General features: G+C 43.3%; 1 protein-coding gene and 1 long non-coding RNA gene across 2 annotated transcripts; one reads left to right on the top strand and one right to left on the bottom strand.

Moving 5' to 3' along the window:
- Positions 1-3,568: 3,568 nt before the first annotated feature.
- Positions 3,569-16,565, bottom strand: cttnbp2nla (CTTNBP2 N-terminal like a). The gene is made up of 7 exons (XM_068594350.1): positions 16,478-16,565; positions 12,852-12,956; positions 6,808-7,041; positions 6,163-6,270; positions 5,783-5,971; positions 5,496-5,666; positions 3,569-5,352 (listed from the first exon to the last, which is right to left on the bottom strand). The coding sequence occupies exons 1-7, from the start codon at positions 16,514-16,516 to the stop codon at positions 4,375-4,377; spliced, it is 1,824 nt and encodes a 607-aa protein (XP_068450451.1). The 5' UTR covers positions 16,517-16,565; the 3' UTR covers positions 3,569-4,374.
- Positions 7,711-9,722, top strand: LOC137795888 (uncharacterized). The gene is made up of 3 exons (XR_011078560.1): positions 7,711-7,816; positions 9,214-9,325; positions 9,557-9,722. It is a non-coding gene; the product is annotated as an uncharacterized lncRNA (long non-coding RNA).
- Positions 16,566-21,566: the final 5,001 nt, after the last annotated feature.

Genomic DNA, 21,566 nt, shown 5'->3' with positions numbered 1-21,566 from the left:
GCACAAAGCAAATATTTGACATAAAATACAGTATGTAATGGGATTTCATTTTGATGTTGGAAACGGGTGGAGAGAAGCCATTGTCCTAATTTATTTGTGTCTGTAACCAGACTTGTGTCTCTTGTCTCTGGTTTAAAGATACAACTCCACATGCGGTCATCGTAGCGTCTCACATTTACATAGCGATTGACTTGTGACACGCCTTGCTGGATAGCTGGCATGTGAAGTATGGGGTCCTTTTCCCAGGATGAATAATACGTTCTAAAAGGTGGCCTTCATACCATATGACTCGGGGTGGGTCGAGTAAATACCCCCCCCCCCCCCCCCCCTCCCTTCCTCCCTCCACTTCCAAGCACTTGAACCTCTCGTGTAATGCCACCGGACTGCGTGTTCGTAGTTCAGCTCATATCAACGGTCCCGATCCAGAAGCAGGTTTGTCTCATCGGGCCGACGTGGAAACTCATGACCCACCTCAAGGACACTTGTGGCCGGTATCCTTGTGACTTCAGTGGGTCACCCAGTGGGAGAAGGGGGAGGGAGGGTGGGAAGGAGGGGGGAGGCCAGCAGGTAAAGAACGACGCTGACGAGGCGCTCAGTGTGTGAGAGTGTGAGGTCATTTTAATCAGTGCAAATCCAGGGGTGTTAGTTAGAGACCTCCATAGAGGTCAGTAACAATGTGGCTGCCTAAAAATACCACAGCATGGGCCGCGAATGGAATAGCGCGTTTGTGCCTCTGCACTTTTTCGTCATAAAGAAATGACGACACTATTTTTTGTCAAAACGCCTAGAACTGTGTCCACTTTACAACACATATTGATGTGCTGCGGGCTTCACGCCCCCGTCGCGTCCTTTCTGGCAAGCGCCACTCTTACTCTATGTCGCGCGCAGAAACAGACACACACATCCCAGCTGTTGGTCCTTCAGTTATGTCATATCTAGATTTGGAGGGACACTCAGAGCCTCATTAAAAGTGACCCTGTCTTTCTTTACCCCGGGACAAGCTATGGATTTTACAATGACAACTCCATAACAAATTGCTTTACAGGGAGCAGGTGATGTCGGCGATAACACTTGTTGTCCGGCCCTCGCTCTCCTTCTGTCTCGCTTTGAGCCAGCTCCAGCTGTGGTCCTAAAGAGGCTCAGTATGGAGTAGGGGGAGGGGGTGGACCAAGCACTCCTATTCTAGGCCCATCTCAGGGCCTGGGCTAATTTTGGATGGAGAAGAGGCGACGACATGGTAGAAAAGAAAGGAAAAAAAAAACGCGAGCAAGAGGATAAGAGAGGGATTGAGCCCACGGTAACAGATGAGCGGCTCGGGTGACAGCGATTATGACTTTGTTGTGGGACCAGAGCAGCCGACCGCAGTCGTCACTGACGCAGACAAGAAAACGGATGGCTAGACGGGTCGCATTTTGCACGACAGGTCTGAAATGAGACGGTTGTAAATTTTGGGTTTACCTCTTGACAGGTTACGCGCGCTCCCTCCTTGACCTGCGTTGCGTCATCTCATTCACACGCCATGACACCGCCGCCATGACACCGCCGCCATGACACCGTGAGGCGGCTCGTACGCCTGCTTTTGTCCACCACGGTCATAAAGTAGGAGGGACACAATCCCATCAAGTTCCTCTATTTATGCTTGTAGTGTCTTATCACCAGCATATCTCAAAATACCTTAGAGAGGGGAGATTAAAAAAATCAAATAAATTAATAGCATACAATCTCATAAAGATCGTATCCAGGAAAAACAGGATTCTGCAACTTTATGAGGTTGTGCACTTAGAGAGAAATATAATCCACTGCTCTGAGATTTATTATAAGGAGTAAAAAAAGTTGACATTTTTTGTAATTACTAGCTCTCTTGTCATGTAGGATCCTAACATGAGGAAGGCCAACGGCCATTTTTGGGGTCATGACCCGTAGCTTGAATAAAGGTTTTTTTCGAAGGTGTCATTTTTCATCCGGCCCTAAGCCCGCCTCAGAATTTGAGTATCACTGCGTACAAATACATTTCTAGTCATCACAGATATGCAAGATCTCCACGTTTTGAATGAGAGTCATGATCGCTACTAAAAAAGAAACCGTGTGTGCTGTACATGCTGTCAGGCTGTGAGGGTTTTTTTCCATGACAATCACACAAGGTCTCAGAATATGGACCAGTCTCATGCTCAGTGTTGTGGATCGCGTCCCAGCAGAGTGGGGGTGAGCATGCGACGGCGGCGAGGACGTGGCCCCTCACAGCTCATCAACCTGAGCCTGTGTTTATGGAGCTTGAGAAAGACGGGGCTTTGGTGGAGGACCGGGCGTGCCTGTGCTGGATTTCGGGATGCGGCCCTGCTGCGCAGTCCCACGCTGGAATGTTAATTAGGTGAACGGAGCAGAGAAGAGGTGACCCGTCCCGTTAACCAGCCAACCCTTCCCCAACAACCAGGAGGGGGATTTAGTCCGACGGAAAGCCCCGTCAGCGTGGGCTCTGCATAGATCTGCTGGTCGTGATGTCAGACCATAACGGTCTGGGAGTATGTGAGGGAGGCACAGTCCGTTTTTACTGCGACATCGTATAACGCAGAGGAAATATTTGTGGAGTATTATCTGTGCAATTGCACAATTACAACCTCATCACCGCCGCCCAGTTTGTCTCATAAGTTGCATCACTTGAGCAACATACCAGGAGAGCAGCGTTTATAGTTGAAGCAACGCAGGGCGGGAATGAACAAACAGTCGAGTCCACTTAAGGGTTTCATAACTTATCATTGCAACCGAATGGGAGCAAAAGTTGAGATTCTATATTTCAGCATCCAAATAGGCACACACACACAAATACATACACAAAACCCACATATGAGCGGATAGTAGAATGAAGTACTGACTGCATATGTTTTTTATTGTATGCCGTCTATGCAATCTTCATAGCATCGCCACTGAAATTTAGTTTACCAACTAACTGCTCCTATCTAAAACAGATAGTAATGGATCGGATGTCAATTCCGCATGAAACTCATTTTTTACAGCCGTTGATGAAATTGATTAAATATTATAAATTAGAAAGTCATGTTTATTGTATATATAAAAGAAACGTTCAGTTTTAATTTACAGTTCAGCCCATTGTCCTGTACTGATACTTATCAAATACTGACCTCTAGTGGACACTCTTTGAAAGCACAGTACTACAATATATAATCAAATTTAGTTCGGCAGGCCAAAAGTTACCACTATTTATGGTTATTAAAAACATTTACAAGCTATTTTATGTAAGTTAGAGCTGCAACGATTTTGCAAACAATTTCCTGTTTCCCAATTTTTTTGCAGATTTGATGGTCACCTTGGAAATTAAAATATTTAGCATACATTTACTATGATTTGACATTTGAATGACCAAACCATTTGTCAATAAATCAAGAATATTGGCAGATTAAAAAAAATAGATGAGTTTCACCTCTCCACAAACAGTTTCCAAGTCACACTGTGAGCACCTTTTCCTTATAGTCAGCATTAATACCTAAACCACCGCCTTCTGCAAAGATAAATCCGTTGTGATTACAAAAATGATGTGATAATCTTTGGGATTCATTTATTATATTTTTCACTTGCCAGCATTTACAAGACTGCAAAAGTAGAAATAACCAACACTGCAGTGTTCTGTGTTATGATACAGTATTAATCAATCATGGTTGACTATGAAATAATTGCGTGTTTCATAATGATTCTTTATACATGACAAAGGCATTCATCAGAATCAATACTCAAACTAAATATGATACAATGGTGCCTGCATATAATCTGAGTCTTTAAAATAACTGCACATTAAAGTAATACATGATCAAAGCTCAGTACACTTATTAGATGATCTGTTGTGAAACTATTATACATTAATAACTAAGGAACATTAATAAAATAAACTATACATTTGTATAAAAAGACAACTACATACATGAGCTATACATTGTAACACACTGGTCCAAGGACTACTTGTTACATTTGGTCTGAAGATTTAAGACTTCAACAGAGGGATACAATAATACCTTTTGGTGATAACCAAATTTTCACTCTTTGGAAGTATGACGGCATAAAAAAAGACTTACTGTAACAGTTACGGTGAGCCAAACTTACAGCATTTGGCATATTTGAAATACAAACTAGCATGTGGAGAGTTAAGTTCTTTAACCACTACCTGAAGTAGTACCTCATCGCATAAAATGAATAAATACAATTGTACCAGTGTTTGAAGGGACCTCTGTTCAAAAAGCACAGGATATTAATCCTGTCGTGTACACAACAATATCTCGACGATCATAATTACAAGATGTGGATAAAGCCAGCGAGTCACAAGCAGAGCAGCAGCTGACTAATTTCTTGACGAATCGCGCGATCACTTTAGTTGGAAGAAACCACCATGTCCAGTTCTTTGACTGCCTCTTGGCTGGAGGTGAGGCCGCAGCTGCCCGACAGGGGGCTGTCCGCGTAGTGGCTGGCCGACCTGGGCACTGTGGCCGGGGAGGGAGGGGCCTGTGCCAGACCGGGCTTCTTCGGGGGGATGGGTGGAGGGTTGCCCCGGTCCACCCTGGAGATGGTGGGCGATCGGATCCCCTGTGGAAGTGCTCCGGCTGCCCGCCCGATCACCGGGGACAAGGGCGCCGCCAGGCTGCGGTAGTCCGTGCCAAAGGGTGAATTGTTCGGCGCCGCGAGCTTCAGGACGGCGCTCGGCTGCACGGTGGTGAAGCGGGACAGGACTTGAGTGACCGTGCTCCGGGCCATCTGCTTGACCGGGCTGGCTTCAGGGGAGGAGGAGCTGCTGGGTGCAGGGGAGACGTCCTTTGGCGAGAGGGGGGGCGCAGGCTGTGGGGCTTGGGCCTGAGGCTCCGGGTCGACGGTACCCTGGAACTTGTGACGAGCAGCGTGGAAACGCTGGTTGATGCCGGCCTGGTAGGGAGACTGGTAGCTGCCGGGGCTGGGGCTGCCTGGTGGGTGTTTGGCGAGGACAGGCGAGGAGCAGGGGGAGGAAGGAGGGAGGCTGGACGTGGCGGCACTGCAGGAGGGGGACGATGTCTGGGGCTGATGAATTTGAGCATTTTCGTTCCCGTTCTGTCCACAGATGTTATCTGAGAGGGCGTCGTTTGGGCCGTGGCGCCCGTCGGCCTCCATCACGCGGTGGTGATCGTTGACTTGTGGCTGAACAGGTTGCTTGTTTCCGTCTTCCTCAATGTCCTCCACTGTCATAGCGTCTACCGCTGTCTTTTCTAGACGGACTTTTGTGGCCCACTCGTGTCCCCCTGCCTCTACAGGAGCTGTAACGGCTTTCACGGCGTCTCTCACCGTGTTCACGTCCTCCAGCGTCCTCTTCAGCTCTTCCACCTGATCACAAAACGGAGAAAGAGGTTAATTTCAAGCAGAAATTTGGCTGCAAGCTCATTTTCTTCTCACAAGTAGTTTTTTTTTTTTTTTTAAAAGTGCAATCTATTGCCACCTGCGTGATGAATGTGTTCAAGTGTTCACACCTGTTGTTGCAGCTGACAGCAGTGAGCGTCCTCCTTCCTCAAACGCGAGCGGAGCTGCTCTCGCTCGGTGTCGAACTCAGCCAGCTGCTCCTCCACCCTCGCCTCCATTCTCAAGGCTCTCCTCCTCTCGTCCTCCAACTCGTCTCGCAGGGCCTGACAAGCCTCCTTCTCCTTTGCGAGAGAAAAAAAAAAGGTCTGTTCAACCGGAGTGCAAAATGTACCCAAGCCACAACTTTCGTGACGAGGAAAGGAAATGAGTTGCCCAATTGGACTCGGAATGTGCATACCTTGTCAAGTTTTCGGCTCAGCTCGGCCAGCCGATGACCCTCCTCGAGAGCCCTGGCACTCGCCCACTTGCACTCCTTGGCCAAAGCGCAGGAAAGCTGTTTGTGCTGAGCCCGTTCTTCTTCGAGCTGGTCTGTAATCCGCCGCTGTTCTTTTTCCAACCGTCGGACTTGGCTGCGCTCAAACTCCAGCTACAGAGACAGACGCACAGGACGCACAATAATCAAACTTAGCTGAGAAACGTTTTGCTTGAGACGGTGCAAATGGTGACGGTTTATTTCAAAGCTTTTGACACCAGTTGTTTTCAAATTCCACCAATCACTATTAGACTTCTAGACACATGTTTACAGTGCAGTCTACGCCACTATTAATTACAGGGCACCTGTTGTTGTAGGCGCTCCCTCTCCTTCTCCAGGATGTAAGTGACATCATCTCCCTCTGCTGTGTCCTCGGCATGCCGCCTCTTTTCCTCCTCCAGATCTGCAATGACCTGAAGTAAACACAGTGGGGAGACAGAGAGTTGGGAGGGAAGTTATCCCTCATGACTTTGCTCTCCTTGATGTCATGGCAAATAACAGTTATTTGGAAGCAAAATTATTACTACATGGTAAGCAAAAAATGCCAATGGCACTTCAGCTAAACGGCTCTATCGTACCACGTTCAGCCTGCCTGCAGAGAAACGTACAGTTCTCATCTTCTCTGCTGACCTAAACGGAATCACAAAGTTATAGCTACTTTATATTGTAATTGTTGTTGTCTTATAGCTTGCTCTGTTGTTCGGCCCACAAAAGAAATACATTTGTAAAGAAAAAGGTATTAATAAAGCGGGTTGATCCAATCGCATTAGTTTTGTGTACCAGGCTTTTGCTGCAAGCAGTTTTTTGTATACTTCTGGAAAAGAAATCCTTTTGTATTTTTTACAGCATTTTCCACCACTGAGGCCAGCTTTTAATTTATTTTTTTAAACTTTATAAGGAACTAGCTCAGTTTTGCTTCCCCTAATTAAGAACCACACATCCGCACCCACCATTCGGTGCCTGCTTTCCGCTGCAGCCAGCTGGGCCAACATCTTCTCCTGCATCCTCCTACAGTGGCTCACCACCAGTTTGAGAACCACCAGCGGGTTGGAGGTCGAGGAGGAACAGTCCGGGTCCTTGTTCTGGTCCCCGACGGCCTCGCTGTCCCTCTGCAAGGCCTGGAAGGGGTCGCTGAGGTTGTACCTGCTGTAGCGCTCCTGGATGAACAGCTCTTTGCGCTGGGCCTGAAGCGGTGGAGAGAGGAGAGGAGTGAGCTGGAGCGCTGAGAAGAGGCAGTGAGCGATTAACTAGTTTGTAAAGCTTGTTTGTGGTCTGAAGGTTACGTGGGAGGAAACGTTCATGTTTGGCTTGTTTGTGCTTTTGCATGAATGTATTGTTTATAAAAAAGGATTCCAATTTCTTCGATCACTTCTCTGACTTTCTGTTACAGGATGCTGACTCCTTTGTACACACACACACCTACAAGAGACATTTTAGCCGTGTTAGCGGCGTGGCTTTAGGGATGAATGACACTGTCGGCAAGTCTCTAACAATTGGAAGCAATGTCATAAAATTTGGGACATATTTATATTTCTGATTAGTCCTAATTTTTTTTCTCTTGCACCACTAAGAGGTCAAAGTTTTCACTCATCTAGTGAAAAAAAAGGATTTGATAGATTTCCATGACAATAAGAACGCACATTCCCCCCTCAGGATGAATTTTGTGTCAAATGCCTGAAAGTTAAAGTTTCTATGCAATGGAATGCTCCTTTTAGCATTCAGTTATTATGACACAGTTTAATAGTTATAGTCCCAGACAGTTATGGTCTAAGTTACACATGCTGCGCACATTTAAACATGAAAACAAATGCTGCGTTCCACACACCATGATCAGCATCTCTACTAGAGTGGACAATGAATAGCTGAAAGAAGGGGGGGGGGGGGGGAAGAGGAAATGCAGAAGCATGCAAGATAAAGAGGAGCAATCCTTCCTCCAGCAGGAGGAAGGATCAACAGATGGTGAGTGTCTGTCTATCTTTAGCAGGACAGCTGCTCCGGACTGGGCCTGGGCCAAGGCAGACCTGTTCTCTGTTTAACTCGTGACAAAGGACGCATAATAGCAGCAAGACATTTCAGGTTCAGCAGATGCCTTTAGGCCCGCCGCGAAAAGGGGCTAAGGAGAGGGAGGAGGAGGAGGAGGAGGAGGCTACAGCCAAATGTGCAATGTGTCTTCGTCAGGTTTCAACAAAAGAGGATCAAAAGATTAGAGAGAACAGTATCCTCTCTGGCAGGGAGAGGACAGAGCTTCTGACGGCTGATACCAAGATTAATTGAGAAGTGAAAAGTGTAGTCATGAGCGTGGTCTGCAGAGCAACATTCAACTGCTGACTGTGTGTGGGAGTGTTACAGATGAGCACAGAGGTATCCCAAAACATAACATAATCCCTCTAAAAACAGCACTTAATTTGCATAGAACTGCGACTATCTGCACCGACACAACCTCAGCTCAAAGGGTCAAACAATAATACAGAGTACTATCCAACTACAGTACTTTCTTTTTACCAAATTAAAATCTGTATAGCTTAGTGGACCTTTTGTTAATGTAATTTGACATGAAGGATTGCCGTGGCATAAAAGTCTGCAACCAACTGTGACTGAACATCTGTAAGCGATACAGGAAATTAATTCTATAAAGACGTTGACAAAGAAACTGAATGTAATGTGGATGAGTCGCTTCACAGCTGACATCTGATCTGCTTAATAAGGTGTTTATTAGATCGGCATCACTAATGTACTTATGATTTTGTCTGACTGCGCATAATTGACATTTTGCGTACAAAGACAGATTAATGTTTAGCAACAGGAGTTAGTTAGCCAGCATGAAAAATACAGGGCGTGATGATTGATGGCTGCAGACGGAGAAGTTCAAGCAATATTCCACGACAGATCACGGGCTTCTTAATTGTCATCTTTAACGATATTAGCTCACATGGCTGGAAGAGAAGAGGGCAATGCTGCGAGGCTTTGCCACTGTTATTTGATCCAGCCCGCTGAGGGCCGTGTGAAGGCGGATCAAACAACATGGAGGGGTGAAACAGGAAAAACACAAGATGCCCGAGGGAATTCAAAAATGCCTCTCAAACAATGGGCGTGGTCTAAAGCCCGATGACCACACCGAAAATGTTGCTATTCTGCATATAATCCTTTTCCTAACTATGTCTGGACAACACAGGTTTAACATCTAATTGACAAGAACAATTATATTTGTTTCTTCTTGAAAGTATGCATTTGCTTTAGACCAACACTAATGCATTAGACAATATACACTGTTCATCAATGCTTCCTGTGTTTTTCTAAAAAAAGAAAATATCTTAATAAAACTGCAAAGTTCTTTAAAGAGAAATCTGTTTCTGCAGACTTGACTGGCAGCCCATCCCTGTTCCCGTCTGCTTTGATGTGTCATTTTACGGTCAAAGAAGAAATATGCTCGGATCAGGTTTCTATTCCTGACACCTACGTTGCTCAAGGGTACGTTCAGTCGGAATCTCCTCGCAGCAGAAAAACCCTCTTCACTTACAAGCCATAGTTCATACAAGAGGAAACATTGTGTAAGACGCATAGAAAACACCTTTTACTGCCGTTACTGTTTTTAGCATAGTCCATTGGTTTCTTTGTATTTTTAAATTCATTCAGGCTGCGCCCATTTTCATAACTGGATAATTGGCCTTTAAGTGCAATTTTTTTTCCTCCAATTCACAGGCCCCTCTATTACAGAAAAGTTCACTCATAAACACAGACGCAGTGTCTCTCTCTCAGCTCTCTTCCCAGCCCTTCAATGCACAGAGAGACTTCCACAACACAAAGAGAGAGGTTGTTTTCCTCTGCATCAATCATCCACTGCTGCAGAGAAGGCGGAGGAAGTGAATAAAGGATTACAGGAAACGAATTTCCCACATAACTTAATACTTAACACCCAAATCTACCGGCGCTTAGTCACTACATCACACTGTACAAGAGCGATACCCATAAACGTACAGTGCATGGCCTCTATGCATCACAGTCCCACCTCCATTATTCATGCTTGTGTCTGTTGGCAACAGTTCTTGGCAACTTTAAAAGCTTTTGCTGGAGAAGTCTTTGTGCCACGGCCGCACTGTTCCACTCCAGCTTATCTTTTGCTGACACATGCCTGGACTCTTTCAGTTGTGCAATGTCGGTGACAAGATCTGTATAATACAGAGGGAAGGTGATGTATGAACTTCTTACCCTGGAGTCCTATATATTTCAGAGCTGCTTAGGCAGCTTGGCTAAATCCCCTGAAATGCTCATGCCTGCAAATGAATGGGAAATGGATGTCTGAAGAATGCTACCCATCATCGGCACATGATTGTGGATGCTGCAGTAACCGACACCGACTCAAATCAGCTAATGCATCTAGAAGCTAACGAGGCGGTTTTCCCCCCAATTTCAATGCTACCCCATCACAGAAGAACACACACAGTAAACCTGTTTTAAGTACGTTCATTCGGACGCTCGATTCAACCACACCATGTTAACCCGGCAGTTAATTAAAGAGCTCATTTCCATATTCGAGTCCCATCTGAACTTAAAGTAAAGACTTTTATTCCTTTCCGAAAAGAAAAAGGGCAACTGGATCAATGCAGAGCTTTGTGGTCCAAATACATGCTTTGCCAGAGACTAACTTCCTTTTGAAAGCCGCAGCGTGAGCAGCTGCTGAAGTGAGTCACAAAGGGAAAATGCAGCGGATAGTTAGAATACCACTGATAGTTCTGCATAATTACATATAGAGGGCCATAGAAAAACCACATCATTAACCTCACATCCTGTACTTGCACTACATCCTGTAGAAAATCATTCAACTGTTGGATGTTGAGAATGCCGATTACCCAAAACTTGCCCGTTCTTGAGCTTTTAAGCAGATGAGTAAAAGCCTGAAGAGTTATGACCATGGTGATTTGTGGTCCAGCTCCACATCTCTCACATGACACTCAGTGTAGTGGTGACACATCAGTTAAGACTGACATGACCAACATGACTGGACCTACTTCTCTTATTACTGTTGGTTCTTCTTATTGTTGGAACAAAGTAAATCTGTACTTGGAAACAACCATGCTCTTTGTTTTGAAGGTATTTTAGTCATACATCATTGGACATATACATGAAAAGCCTTGATGATGACGCCAGATAAAAAGTGAAGTGATCACCAATGATTACTGCAATTCTTCCTGAGGGCAATTCATCCATTCACTCAAACCACAACTGTCAGCCTCAAGGGGGCGCTAGAGATAAAGTTAGAGCGTCACTAAAGTCACTTGGATTTATCCTTCCAGCGGACCATGACTAACTGTACGAAATGTCGTGCCAATCCATCGAGGTACAGCTGAAATATGTGACCTGCTGGTGGCGCTAGATGAAAAGCCACGGGATCACCATTTCATCCTCTGGGCACCATAAATGTCAGTGCAAAAGTTCATGGCAATCCATCCAATAACTGTGGCGATGTTTCAGTCCATGCCACAGGGATGGCGCGACAGACAAACACTGCCATCCATTGAGCCATGCTGCTAAAAAAATAAAAAAGAATTATGGGCTGATGTTTCCCTGATAAAAATCTGTCATGTGAGGCCAAGACCCAAAATACCGCGTCGCCAATTCCTCAACAGTAGAACAGCGGAGAGGTATGAAGCAGAAAACAAAATGTATGCCGTGCTGCAAAGAGATCCGTTTCCACATACTCCCTGCAATTAATATCCTTCAGGTCAGTGATTATACCCTTTTTTTGTTATAATTAAAGCTTCATAACAGTTAACACTGCAGCATTGATCCCATCCCAGACCTGAATGGGTTAACAGTTAGTGCCGTTGGAGCCATGAAAGAAGCACAGCCATATTCCCCTCAAGCTCCAGTTAAGGCCAATGTTTATTTGTTCACTCCTACTCTCGCTCACATTGAGTCATCAGGCACCCAGTGCGCTGTAAGTCTTCTTGCCTTAGATGGACAGATCCCAGGAGACAAGTAGGAATGTGGTCTAGACACAACACACGAACATTCAGCAGTAGACCCTCTTAGAATGGCTGCTCTTGAGTTCACTGGCTGTCTCTCCAGTTTGTTCCTTCAATGGTGCATTTTACACCAAGAAAGTGAATAGCATTCCAAGAATACTGGCTTGTAAAAGCTGAAATATTAATAGTGAGAATAAAGTCTGTGGAAACTCAGACTCAGAAAGGCACGGGGCATTTTTTGCAGGAATTAAGTTGTTTATTTACTGCTTATCTTATTTTTGTGTTTTTTTTTATAACAGCGTCAGTGTTACTGAAGTACGTTTACAGCTCTTTTAATGACCAAACCTAATTAAGGACCTCCAAATAAAATATCACTGAAAGCTCGAGTATGTTGGCCTGCACGGCACGGTGTGGGGGAAAATAGCCTGACAATTCTTTAATTCGAATGCCGCATTAATCCTAATACCAAAGTGAGACATCCTAAGACTGGAACTAGCTGTGTGTGTGCGTGTATATGTGTGAAAAAGATGACTTCTGAGAAAATTCCTCAAAAGAATCCATTCTACTGAGGCCCACACCCTAGTGTGCTGCGAGCAAATTGGGTAGATCAAGAGGAATATCAGTTTCCTTACAGATTTATTTTTAAAACATGAAATGAGTGCCATCAAGAGGGTCACTTAGATTAAATGTTAATTGCTTTGGTTGATTTTTTTTACCATTACCGACATATCTTCACAGGCATCCACAACTAGCCCATGTAGGTTTCTGCAAGCCAACCTCCTGCAGGCTTGCTTTTCTGATGTTAATCATTCTTGTATATCCCATACAGCATGAAAACCTTTTTTTTTTGTTATGCCACCTGTTAAGTGACCAACGTAAGAAGCTCACTATGCAAACAAGGGCTATGTTTTAGCAATATGCTACTGCCGTGGTTTGAGAGGTTTCTAGTGAGTGTTTGATGTGAAAGAAAGCAGCTGTTGTGCAGAGAGTAACTTGGATGGTATGATGTTACCAGCTCCATTGACAGGTACCTTGAGGGCATCAATGACCAGGTCCCGGGCCTCCAGCTCTCCTTCCAGAATGCTGAAAAGCATCAGCAACTCCGGCTTGGTCAAACTCTCCATGTTCAGCTTGGACTGTGAGGGCAAAAGATTAAAGAGGAGAACTTGGTTGACTTTGACTTGAATTTCTGATTTTATTTCTTAAAATTGAAGGCAAACCGACATGTTGGCACTTTTGATCAGTCAAATCCATGAAAATAACCACTTCACCTGTACTTCATGTATTCTATTAGATTCTTATTCAACACCAATAATTGAGGGAATGGTAAGAAACTGTACACAAAACTGGGACAACAAACTATTTTCCAATTCTCTTAAACCAGACATCCAGACAGACATCAGATCCATCTGATCCAGCCCACTGATTTATGAGCTTCATGTGGATATGTGGTTATTATCTTGGGAGGGGGTAATTTTGCAGCACAGAACCAGTGAACAAAAGAAATGTAGTAAAAGATTTTCCCCTGTGTGAAAAGAAACAAGACCGCTTACTGTGGGTGCAGTTCAGACGTGCACTAGATAGCAGACTTATTTAAGTAGGCAAGGCCGTATAGCGCAACCTAAAAAAGGTGAGAATGTTAAACATAAATACAAAAAGATAAAACAAATGAGTTACGAGGCAGTTTAAACAACAGGAGTGAAGTATTCCTTCAGTAGATCATTTGATCGTTCTTGTAAGTTGTTGGATATTTCGGCACAATGCAGGGACACAAACACGGCAACGTTGCAAGCTGACGTGTTCTTCTGGCAGATGGATCGCATATCAAACAAGAGACAGTCGGTCAGTTTTAACCATCCAAGCTGTTCCGTCATCTGTCTTCAGCACTTAAAGCTGACTAACTGCTAATATGCATCGAACTTTAAGTTCATTGTTGAAAATAATATCACTTTGTGTCCCTTTTTTTCCCCACGGCACGTCCACTCATAATGGCTCCCGTGAGAGTCGGTTGTTTTGTATTGGAAACGTGGTGTGGTCTCTTTGTAGTGTCTCTGCACTCTAATCTCACAGCTGTGTTGGTTCTGCTGACAAGCCCTGCGGTGTCCACACCTCAAACACCCAACCGCACTCTGGCCAAGAGAGACCGTATGCGGGCCCCTCTTTGAAATGAGATCAAAGCTGTTGATGTTTTTACACTAAGCATCCTTTCGGATCATCATGTGGGATGTGGAGCAGGGCTCAACACTGACTTTCAAAAGATGGCTGCCAGGCTGCAATCAGGTTTGATTGCCGAAACTGAAAACACAGTTGCCATATTTAGTCACCTTATATTTGAGTGATTCGGATGTCATAAACTCAGATTAAGAACGACGCCATGCATAAATTGTACACGCGTTGCTGTATAGTTTTCCATCCAGAGCTAAGAGACGATGTTTGGATTCCTCTTGTCAGATAAATCAATTTGCACATTCGCTTGTGATTTCCGCGGGTTACTGGAGCTTTTAACCCCATAGTCAAACTTCAAACTTTATTTGCTCCGCTGTCTGTGCACCCTCGAGTTAACGTACCAACCCGCATGCAGTGTCATATGCAGCATCTACTGGTTCTGACTGGATGACAACATCCTTATTCGTTGCACTGCATGACTATTTAATAAAAGCCTGACTACTTAACACAATAAGTAGCCTATGGTCTTGCTTTAATCACCAACATATTCCTTCTGAAATGTGGGTGAAGCTTCTGAGAAATCTCCATCGCTGCCGTTTCTTGCAGTGATCCACACCTGAGCTAGTATTCATCCAAGAGGCCCATGCTCTGCTCTGAGCACTCTGTGGTCTCCACAACTTTCCACAGCATGAAGTCCCCCAGAGGGGGTGGGCTGATCTCTTGGAGCTCTAGTTGCATAATGACAGAGAGGAGCCACCAGCTTTTCATATCAGAACTGGTATGGCGACAATACTGTCTTCAATAGCAATACAGAGAGATTAAAAGCAACGAGCATATTTCCAGCACCTTTAACATACTGTGACACTTACGTAGACCGGTATGCAGAACTGAAAAGAGGGAAGGAGCCACAATCCTGATGAAGTGCACCTATGTGTGGCCGAATCCCTGCAGCAGCAGCAGCAGCAGCAGCATCCCCTCACAAAGAAGGCACACAGTGTTTTTAGTTCTGCCTTCACCAGCACTCATGGTCTGTGGCTTAACCGCAAGGGTAAAATGCTAATTAAACTACAGCATACACACCTCCCTTGGTTTTGCTTTTAAAGGCCTGCTCGCTAATTTCACAGGGCGTTGTAATCACTGTGCGACAAGGGTGCACTGTGGCATGAGAAATGTCTGGCCCAGAGGGAGCCAACATGTGTCGTCACGCTTGTTTAGATCCTCATTATTTTTAATATTATTTTATCTAATCCCTCCCCAAGTTAAAGTTGGTAATCATGAGGGTACACAAACACTGAGCGATAGCATGGGAAATATAAATATTCCCACACGGTAGCTCCACTTCCGATGACGAAAGGCCTGTGTCCATAATCCCTTTTTATCCGTGTTTGTTTTAAGCCCAGCCAGCCATGTGCCTCGTCTGCAACACTGTAAACTCATTAAAAACACATTGCAGCTTCTACTGCAAAAGCATATGCTCCAATACAAAGAGGCCGCTCAGTTTGTGAGCAGCTGCTTGAGACTACACAGGAGAGGGGAATGAACCTCTTCACTCAAAACACATCAAAGTCCATTAAAATCCACTTCTTAGCCTGGGGACACTTTCTAAATCAACTACCCAAATTGAATAAAACGTGTTTCTAACAATGTGTACAATCATTCAGATCACATTTAGAGTAATCTCACAGTCCACATGTAACAATGTAAGTCCTCTCTGAACCGTTCAGTCACATCATCTTTCAGCTGGCTGTACTGGTTAGGGAGGAGAAGGGGGAAGTACAATGTGTGCATATATATATATATATATATATATATATATATATATATATATATATATATATATATATATATATATATATTGCAGACTGTAAATCCTTTTTGGCCCACAAAATAAGGGTCAACTAAGGGGAAGTATACAGCCTGAGGTCTGCTCAGTTCCTTAGTTCATATGCAGTATGGCTGGGTACTAAATTGGATTTGGAAGCCAACCTAATTTTTTGAGTAGGCCACTTGGTGCTTACTGGCCTTTGATGCAGCCTGGTAAAAAAAAAACAATAAAAACGAATAGATTAAACTAGAGTGTTGACACTGCTGAGTCAATATTCGTTATTTAACAACTGGAGCCACTGCGACGTTACATGACTTCAATCAGCGCTCTCGTGGAGATCAAACAGACATCACCAGCAGTCTGGATGGTGGAGAGGACATGTCACTGTCGGCGCTACTGATGGGTTTTTTTTAAAAAAAATTTTAAGGCTACTTCTTTAGTGATTTAGTTATTTTACACGAACAAAGGACATCATTCAGTCTTGAGGAGATGCAGTCCGAGCAGTTCGGCGTGTCGCCTTGAGCACCTTTGTCAACGGCTGGCGTTAACTTGCATCTTGTTTCCCCCTCTTGGACACAAAAGTGTCGAAACACGGTAAAACACAGCAGTTTATCGTCTCCAACGTCGCACCGTCGACACAAACACGTTTGTTGCGGGTCGTCTTACCTTCATAAGGCCTTCTGAGGTCTTTAGAAACTCCAGCATGAACTTTTCTCCTGTCAGGAGATTTGTTTCACTTGATTTGCGTCCTCTGATCCCAAAGCAGCGGAACAGTTCAGTGGCGAAGCGCTGTTCTCGACTGACAGCGCAGCGAGCCAATGGACGAGGCGGAACTCCGAGAATTGACCAATGAGAGAAGAGTTTAGGGGGAAAGAGGCAGAACCAGCGGCGTCCCTCCTCTTGGATTTTGGTTGGATTTCTTTGTTTAGCATTTCTTGAGTGCCTGCCTTTTTTTTAAAAGGAATTTCTTCTGTGCAGTTCCGACTTGCTATTTTATTGACTTTACATGCATTTTGCTGAGCGAAATGTTAAAATGTGATATTCGGTTTGTTTGTGGTCCTAAGTAGTCACTTCAGAGTGACTTTATAATGCATTCATTCAGTATTTAACCGGATCAATGGTCACTTTTAACTACCTTATGTGCGTTTGGGTAGTTGATAAGAATGTACCACCTTTTAGAATCTATTCAAAGTAACTTGTAACATCGGCTGTTGGACATATTAAAATACATATTTGTAGCACTTGAGTAAAGGTACTTTGTTTCTTTTCACAAATAGGAAGGGCATTTGTTTTCATTCGGTTATTATGCACACAACACTGTTTAAACATTCACAAACACTCAAACAGCTTCAGTACAATATGAGACATAACCATGCACAGACAAAGAATAACAATGACATTTTGTCTGTTATGCAGAAAAGTGAGGCATGACATCATAAAAACAACAATCTCATAGAGACACATTTTGCATTTGTTATAAGTGTCTCCACACAAACCATCTGTTGACCACTTATATGAATTATTTCAACATGATTAATTATTCCAGAAAAAGCATCCATCACGTTGATTCCTAGATTTGTGGGATTACAATATTATTGACTGCCATCTGGTGGCACAGTCACTGTAAGTGCCAGAGTAGCCTAGTGTGCAGAGCTGCGAGAAGGCTGTGTGCCGTTGGAGGAATGTCTGAGTTCACCTGGGAAATCAAAAGGTTTACAGACTGTCGGTGGAGCTAATATAACAGCCAGCTTCAAACTAAAAGCATGAACAACTTTCAGAACTTGAACAGTTTGAGGTATTACAGCATCATACCCCGTGTTTCTGAAATCACAGGAACAGTCTTCTCGCAACTTTTGTCTCTTATTAGCTGCACTCGAGGTGGAACAACACAAAGTTGACTGTGCCATGTGACAACAATCCAACGAGGTCATCACTGTGTTGTAGACCTGACAATGTGAGGCCGTCCAGGCCTGTAATACAGAAGAGCCGCCAGTAGAGTGCAATCCTCACACTACTCCTGTCAAAGTTAATGTCACTCTTCACCATGGCCGAGCATAATAGACAGAACAGCACTTTTACTTTTACCGGTTGTATATAATGTTGGCGATAAAGCTTATTCTACTGACTCATTCGTAAGTCGCATCATTAAAATACACTCAAACAGTGATTTTTTTTAAAAATTTAAAAACTGCAAACTTGCTTTTAGAAGAGAGCAAAAAATAAACCAGTGCACTTTGATGTGTTGGACAGCAATTTAGCTTGCAGTTACGAGACACACCACCTTGTGTCAGCGCTAAATTGGATTTGTTTGCACAACGGAGCGCTTCCTGTATACGGCTATGCAGCATTTTTGTGCTATTTGATAACCGTGTCACTTTTTAATGCCATCTTGAGGGTAGAGAGAGAGGAAAGTCACATAATTGTGGCTCTTGATAGACTGATGGTACAGGAAGAATCTTCAGCACTAATAAAGAGTCTCTATTTCAGGCTCTTCAATTAAGCTGCTCGGTTCAGCCTGCTGACTGGCTTCTGTGGAGAGATGTCCTCCAGACGCTCTGGCGTGTGTCCTTGTCTCCTTTCACCACTCGAGTGTTATGTTTTCCATTTACTTTGGTTTAGTCTGGGAAAAAGGTATGTACAGAGGTCAATGCTTCATTATTTTTCAATGTATATATAGATTCACTATATTTCTCTTCGTCTGGGAAAAAGGTGAACACAGAGGTCAACGCTTCATTATTTTTCAATTTTTATATCTATTTCTTTTCAGTGTTCTTTCAACCGGAAACATTTTTTTAGGTTGATGGAGACGTCAAATGCAGTGGTTAAATGGCACCGTTTACTCCCAACAAATTTGAGGTACTTCTCCTGTATTATAAATAAAGGTTTTAACTCAAACCAAAGAGGGTTTGTTGGCTTGTCCTCATAGGAGAACCTGACAGTGTTAAATTTAGAACCATCTGCGAAAGGTTTTGGCCCGACGGGCTCCTCTGAGGGCCGGTGTATGTGGTCCAGCGCAACCCTCGACACTCATTATTTTATTTCATTTATTACCCAATTATGGTTTTTCTACAACGGGTTTTACTTATACAGTGGTGCAGGGGAATTACATTCTGCCTGGCAGTTCAGTCTTTGAAAGAAATATAACAAAAAAATGAGTCCACTACATTTATTTGATTTAAGATTTTAAATAAAAAACGTTCATCAGTTTGTAAAATATGATGCACTTCATATGAAACTACCCCAACAGTATATAACATACTCAAAACTGTCACCACCTTGACCAAATACAACATGAAAATACAGTACTATGGCATGAAAACATTAGTAATAATAATAGAGTTTTATTTTTGCTAATAGTACATTTTGCTAATAATACTTTCATCATTTTAAATAAGTGATATTTTCCATGTAGGACCTTCTCTTGCAATGCAGAATTGATATTATATGTTATATTTAAATTACTTGATTAGTGAATACTTTCTCCACCACTGTTTTATATATTTCTCACAATTCATTGCCATTGTTAATATTTAGAACAAAATAATTTAAAGCTAAAACCCTGCAGTCCTACAAATCCTGTACAAAAGAAAGACCTACAAGTCAAATTTCTTGTTGTGTCGGCAGAACTTCTACTTGTTCTTTTGTACTTTTCCACACCAATCTTCTCCCACTCACTTTCTCATCTCTGCTGACATAATCGCTGACTGGGGTGCTTTTGTCAAGTTCATAGCTCATTTCTCCAAAGATGTACCGGCTTTCAGTGGATTCCTAAATCCAAGTCTAAGCGGGAAAAAAAAAAAAAAATCACATTTAGCTCGGCACAGATGGAGCGTCATGAAAAAAAAGGGACACTTTGACTTTCAAAATACTCCCTTGAATGATGAAGAACATTTCCTCAAAAGGTCATGGTAAGCTCTGGTGTGGTCTCTTCAGCTCTGTGAAAACTGTTCAAGATTGCTCAAATGAAAATGTTTCAAAAGTTCCTGCAAAGACACATTTAACCCCTAACACCTGGAGCCCCAATCAATCTTTGAATGGATATACTACTCCGTTTCAATCTCTCATACTTGTGCCGTATCATTCCCTGCTTAAGTGAAAGTATTCTGGCATTCAGAAGGAATATCTCATCTGCGCTTCACACCTGGCGCTCCATCGTAGATGCCAGACATAAGGTGGCGATGACACACCACGGTGGCACAGACACGATCAGAGGAGGGATGGAGAAAGGGAGCGTGGTAAATATAGCATCAGAGTCTTGGCAAGAGACGGCGACAATCTAGGACCTAATCTGAGGCAGTTATCAGCATCTGTTGCCTGGCACCCAGTTCTGTGGGGGTTTTAGTTATTCATCTATTGCTCCATATCTGTCACTTTTTTTTTCTTTTTTTTTGCATCCGATTCCCAGCACAGTAGATGCATTAAAAAAAATGTGGGAGGATGTAACCTCTCAATGCCCCCCAGTGAGTCCGTCTGTCAGTAATACACACATGGCCGCTGTGCTCACCTGATTGCATGTGGAGCTGTGAGAAAGGTTAAGGTTGGGAAATTGATTTGTTTTGCCGGTGGCCGTGGCAAATGTAAATTGCCCGAGAGCCTGACCTTGAAGCAGGCCAGATTAGTAATTTGCATATATCCAGAGTGGTAATGTGTCATTAAGTAGCAGATCACTGTTACCAATATATTTGTTTTCTAATCATGTGGCTGCAGCTGGATGTGGAATGTAATATCTAACAATGACTTTGTTATGTTATTCATGTATTCACCGCATACTGTAGGCCAGTTGCTTACTGACAATGCTTTCATGTAAGGCCCTGATTGGACCCCGGACATTGTGCAAAACATAAGAACTCCCTGTTCTCTCAGTTATCCAAGTGCTTTTGACTTCAATCACCAAAGAGATGAACATGATCTCGGGAAGGATTAACTGAAAAAGACCAATCTAGTTTATGGTTGAGAAGACAAGAAGTCTCTGAGTTTAGAGCAACTATAGCAAAGGAGCTTACAAAATCACTGTCTTACAAGACAACAGAGAGCAATCGAGGTCTGGAGTTGTAGATGTTAGTAATCGTCACCCTGCGTGATATTTCAATCCACTCTTTTTGACACAGGTAAAAAAAAAAACATCACAATGGATGTCTACTCTTTCCTAACAAGACTTCTGAATTCTGAACCAAGAATGCGTTGATCATCACGGCTCTTGGAGAGTTATATGATGAGAAATACGTTGTCTGAGCTACAGTAGGATTTAATACGTAATTTACAACGGGAAACGTTTGCAATCTTAAAACTTAAATACTCCTCAACCTAAAATGCGTCAAAACTTTGAAAATGTGACCTTGAATGAGTCCTGTTATGATGTCGACAGAGAAATAAAAAGGATCATTGCTGCGACTCATAAAAACAGCTGAGCTAAAATAAGTTTGCTGATCCAATCACCCGACTCAAAGACAGGTTCAGAAGTTTCTTCTCCGCAGCTGGCAATATAACGTGATCAATACCACACATGCAGACAACCAATACAATTATCAAAGGCATAAACATAAAAATCCAATGTGGCAGTCTGAAGATATCATGTCTCTCTCCTGCTCCCAAATGATGCTCAAAGTACCATCTAAAAAACACTTTTTGAATAAATAATGGCACAATACAGAACACACACATCTCTGTTGGAAGAGGGGGCCTGTTTATTCAGGCAACCGGCCAGGCTAAAAGCACCAGATAGCAAAATTATGAATGGTAATTTAATCACATAATG

This window comes from Clinocottus analis, unplaced genomic scaffold, assembly GCF_023055335.1.
Source record: "Clinocottus analis isolate CAN_PGR_092001 unplaced genomic scaffold, fCliAna1.0.p SCAF_3, whole genome shotgun sequence".
In the NCBI taxonomy this organism is placed as follows: Eukaryota; Metazoa; Chordata; class Actinopteri; order Perciformes; family Cottidae; genus Clinocottus; species Clinocottus analis.
The sequence above is the reverse complement of the archived record's forward strand: the minus strand, read 5'-3'. Positions and strand labels throughout refer to the sequence as shown.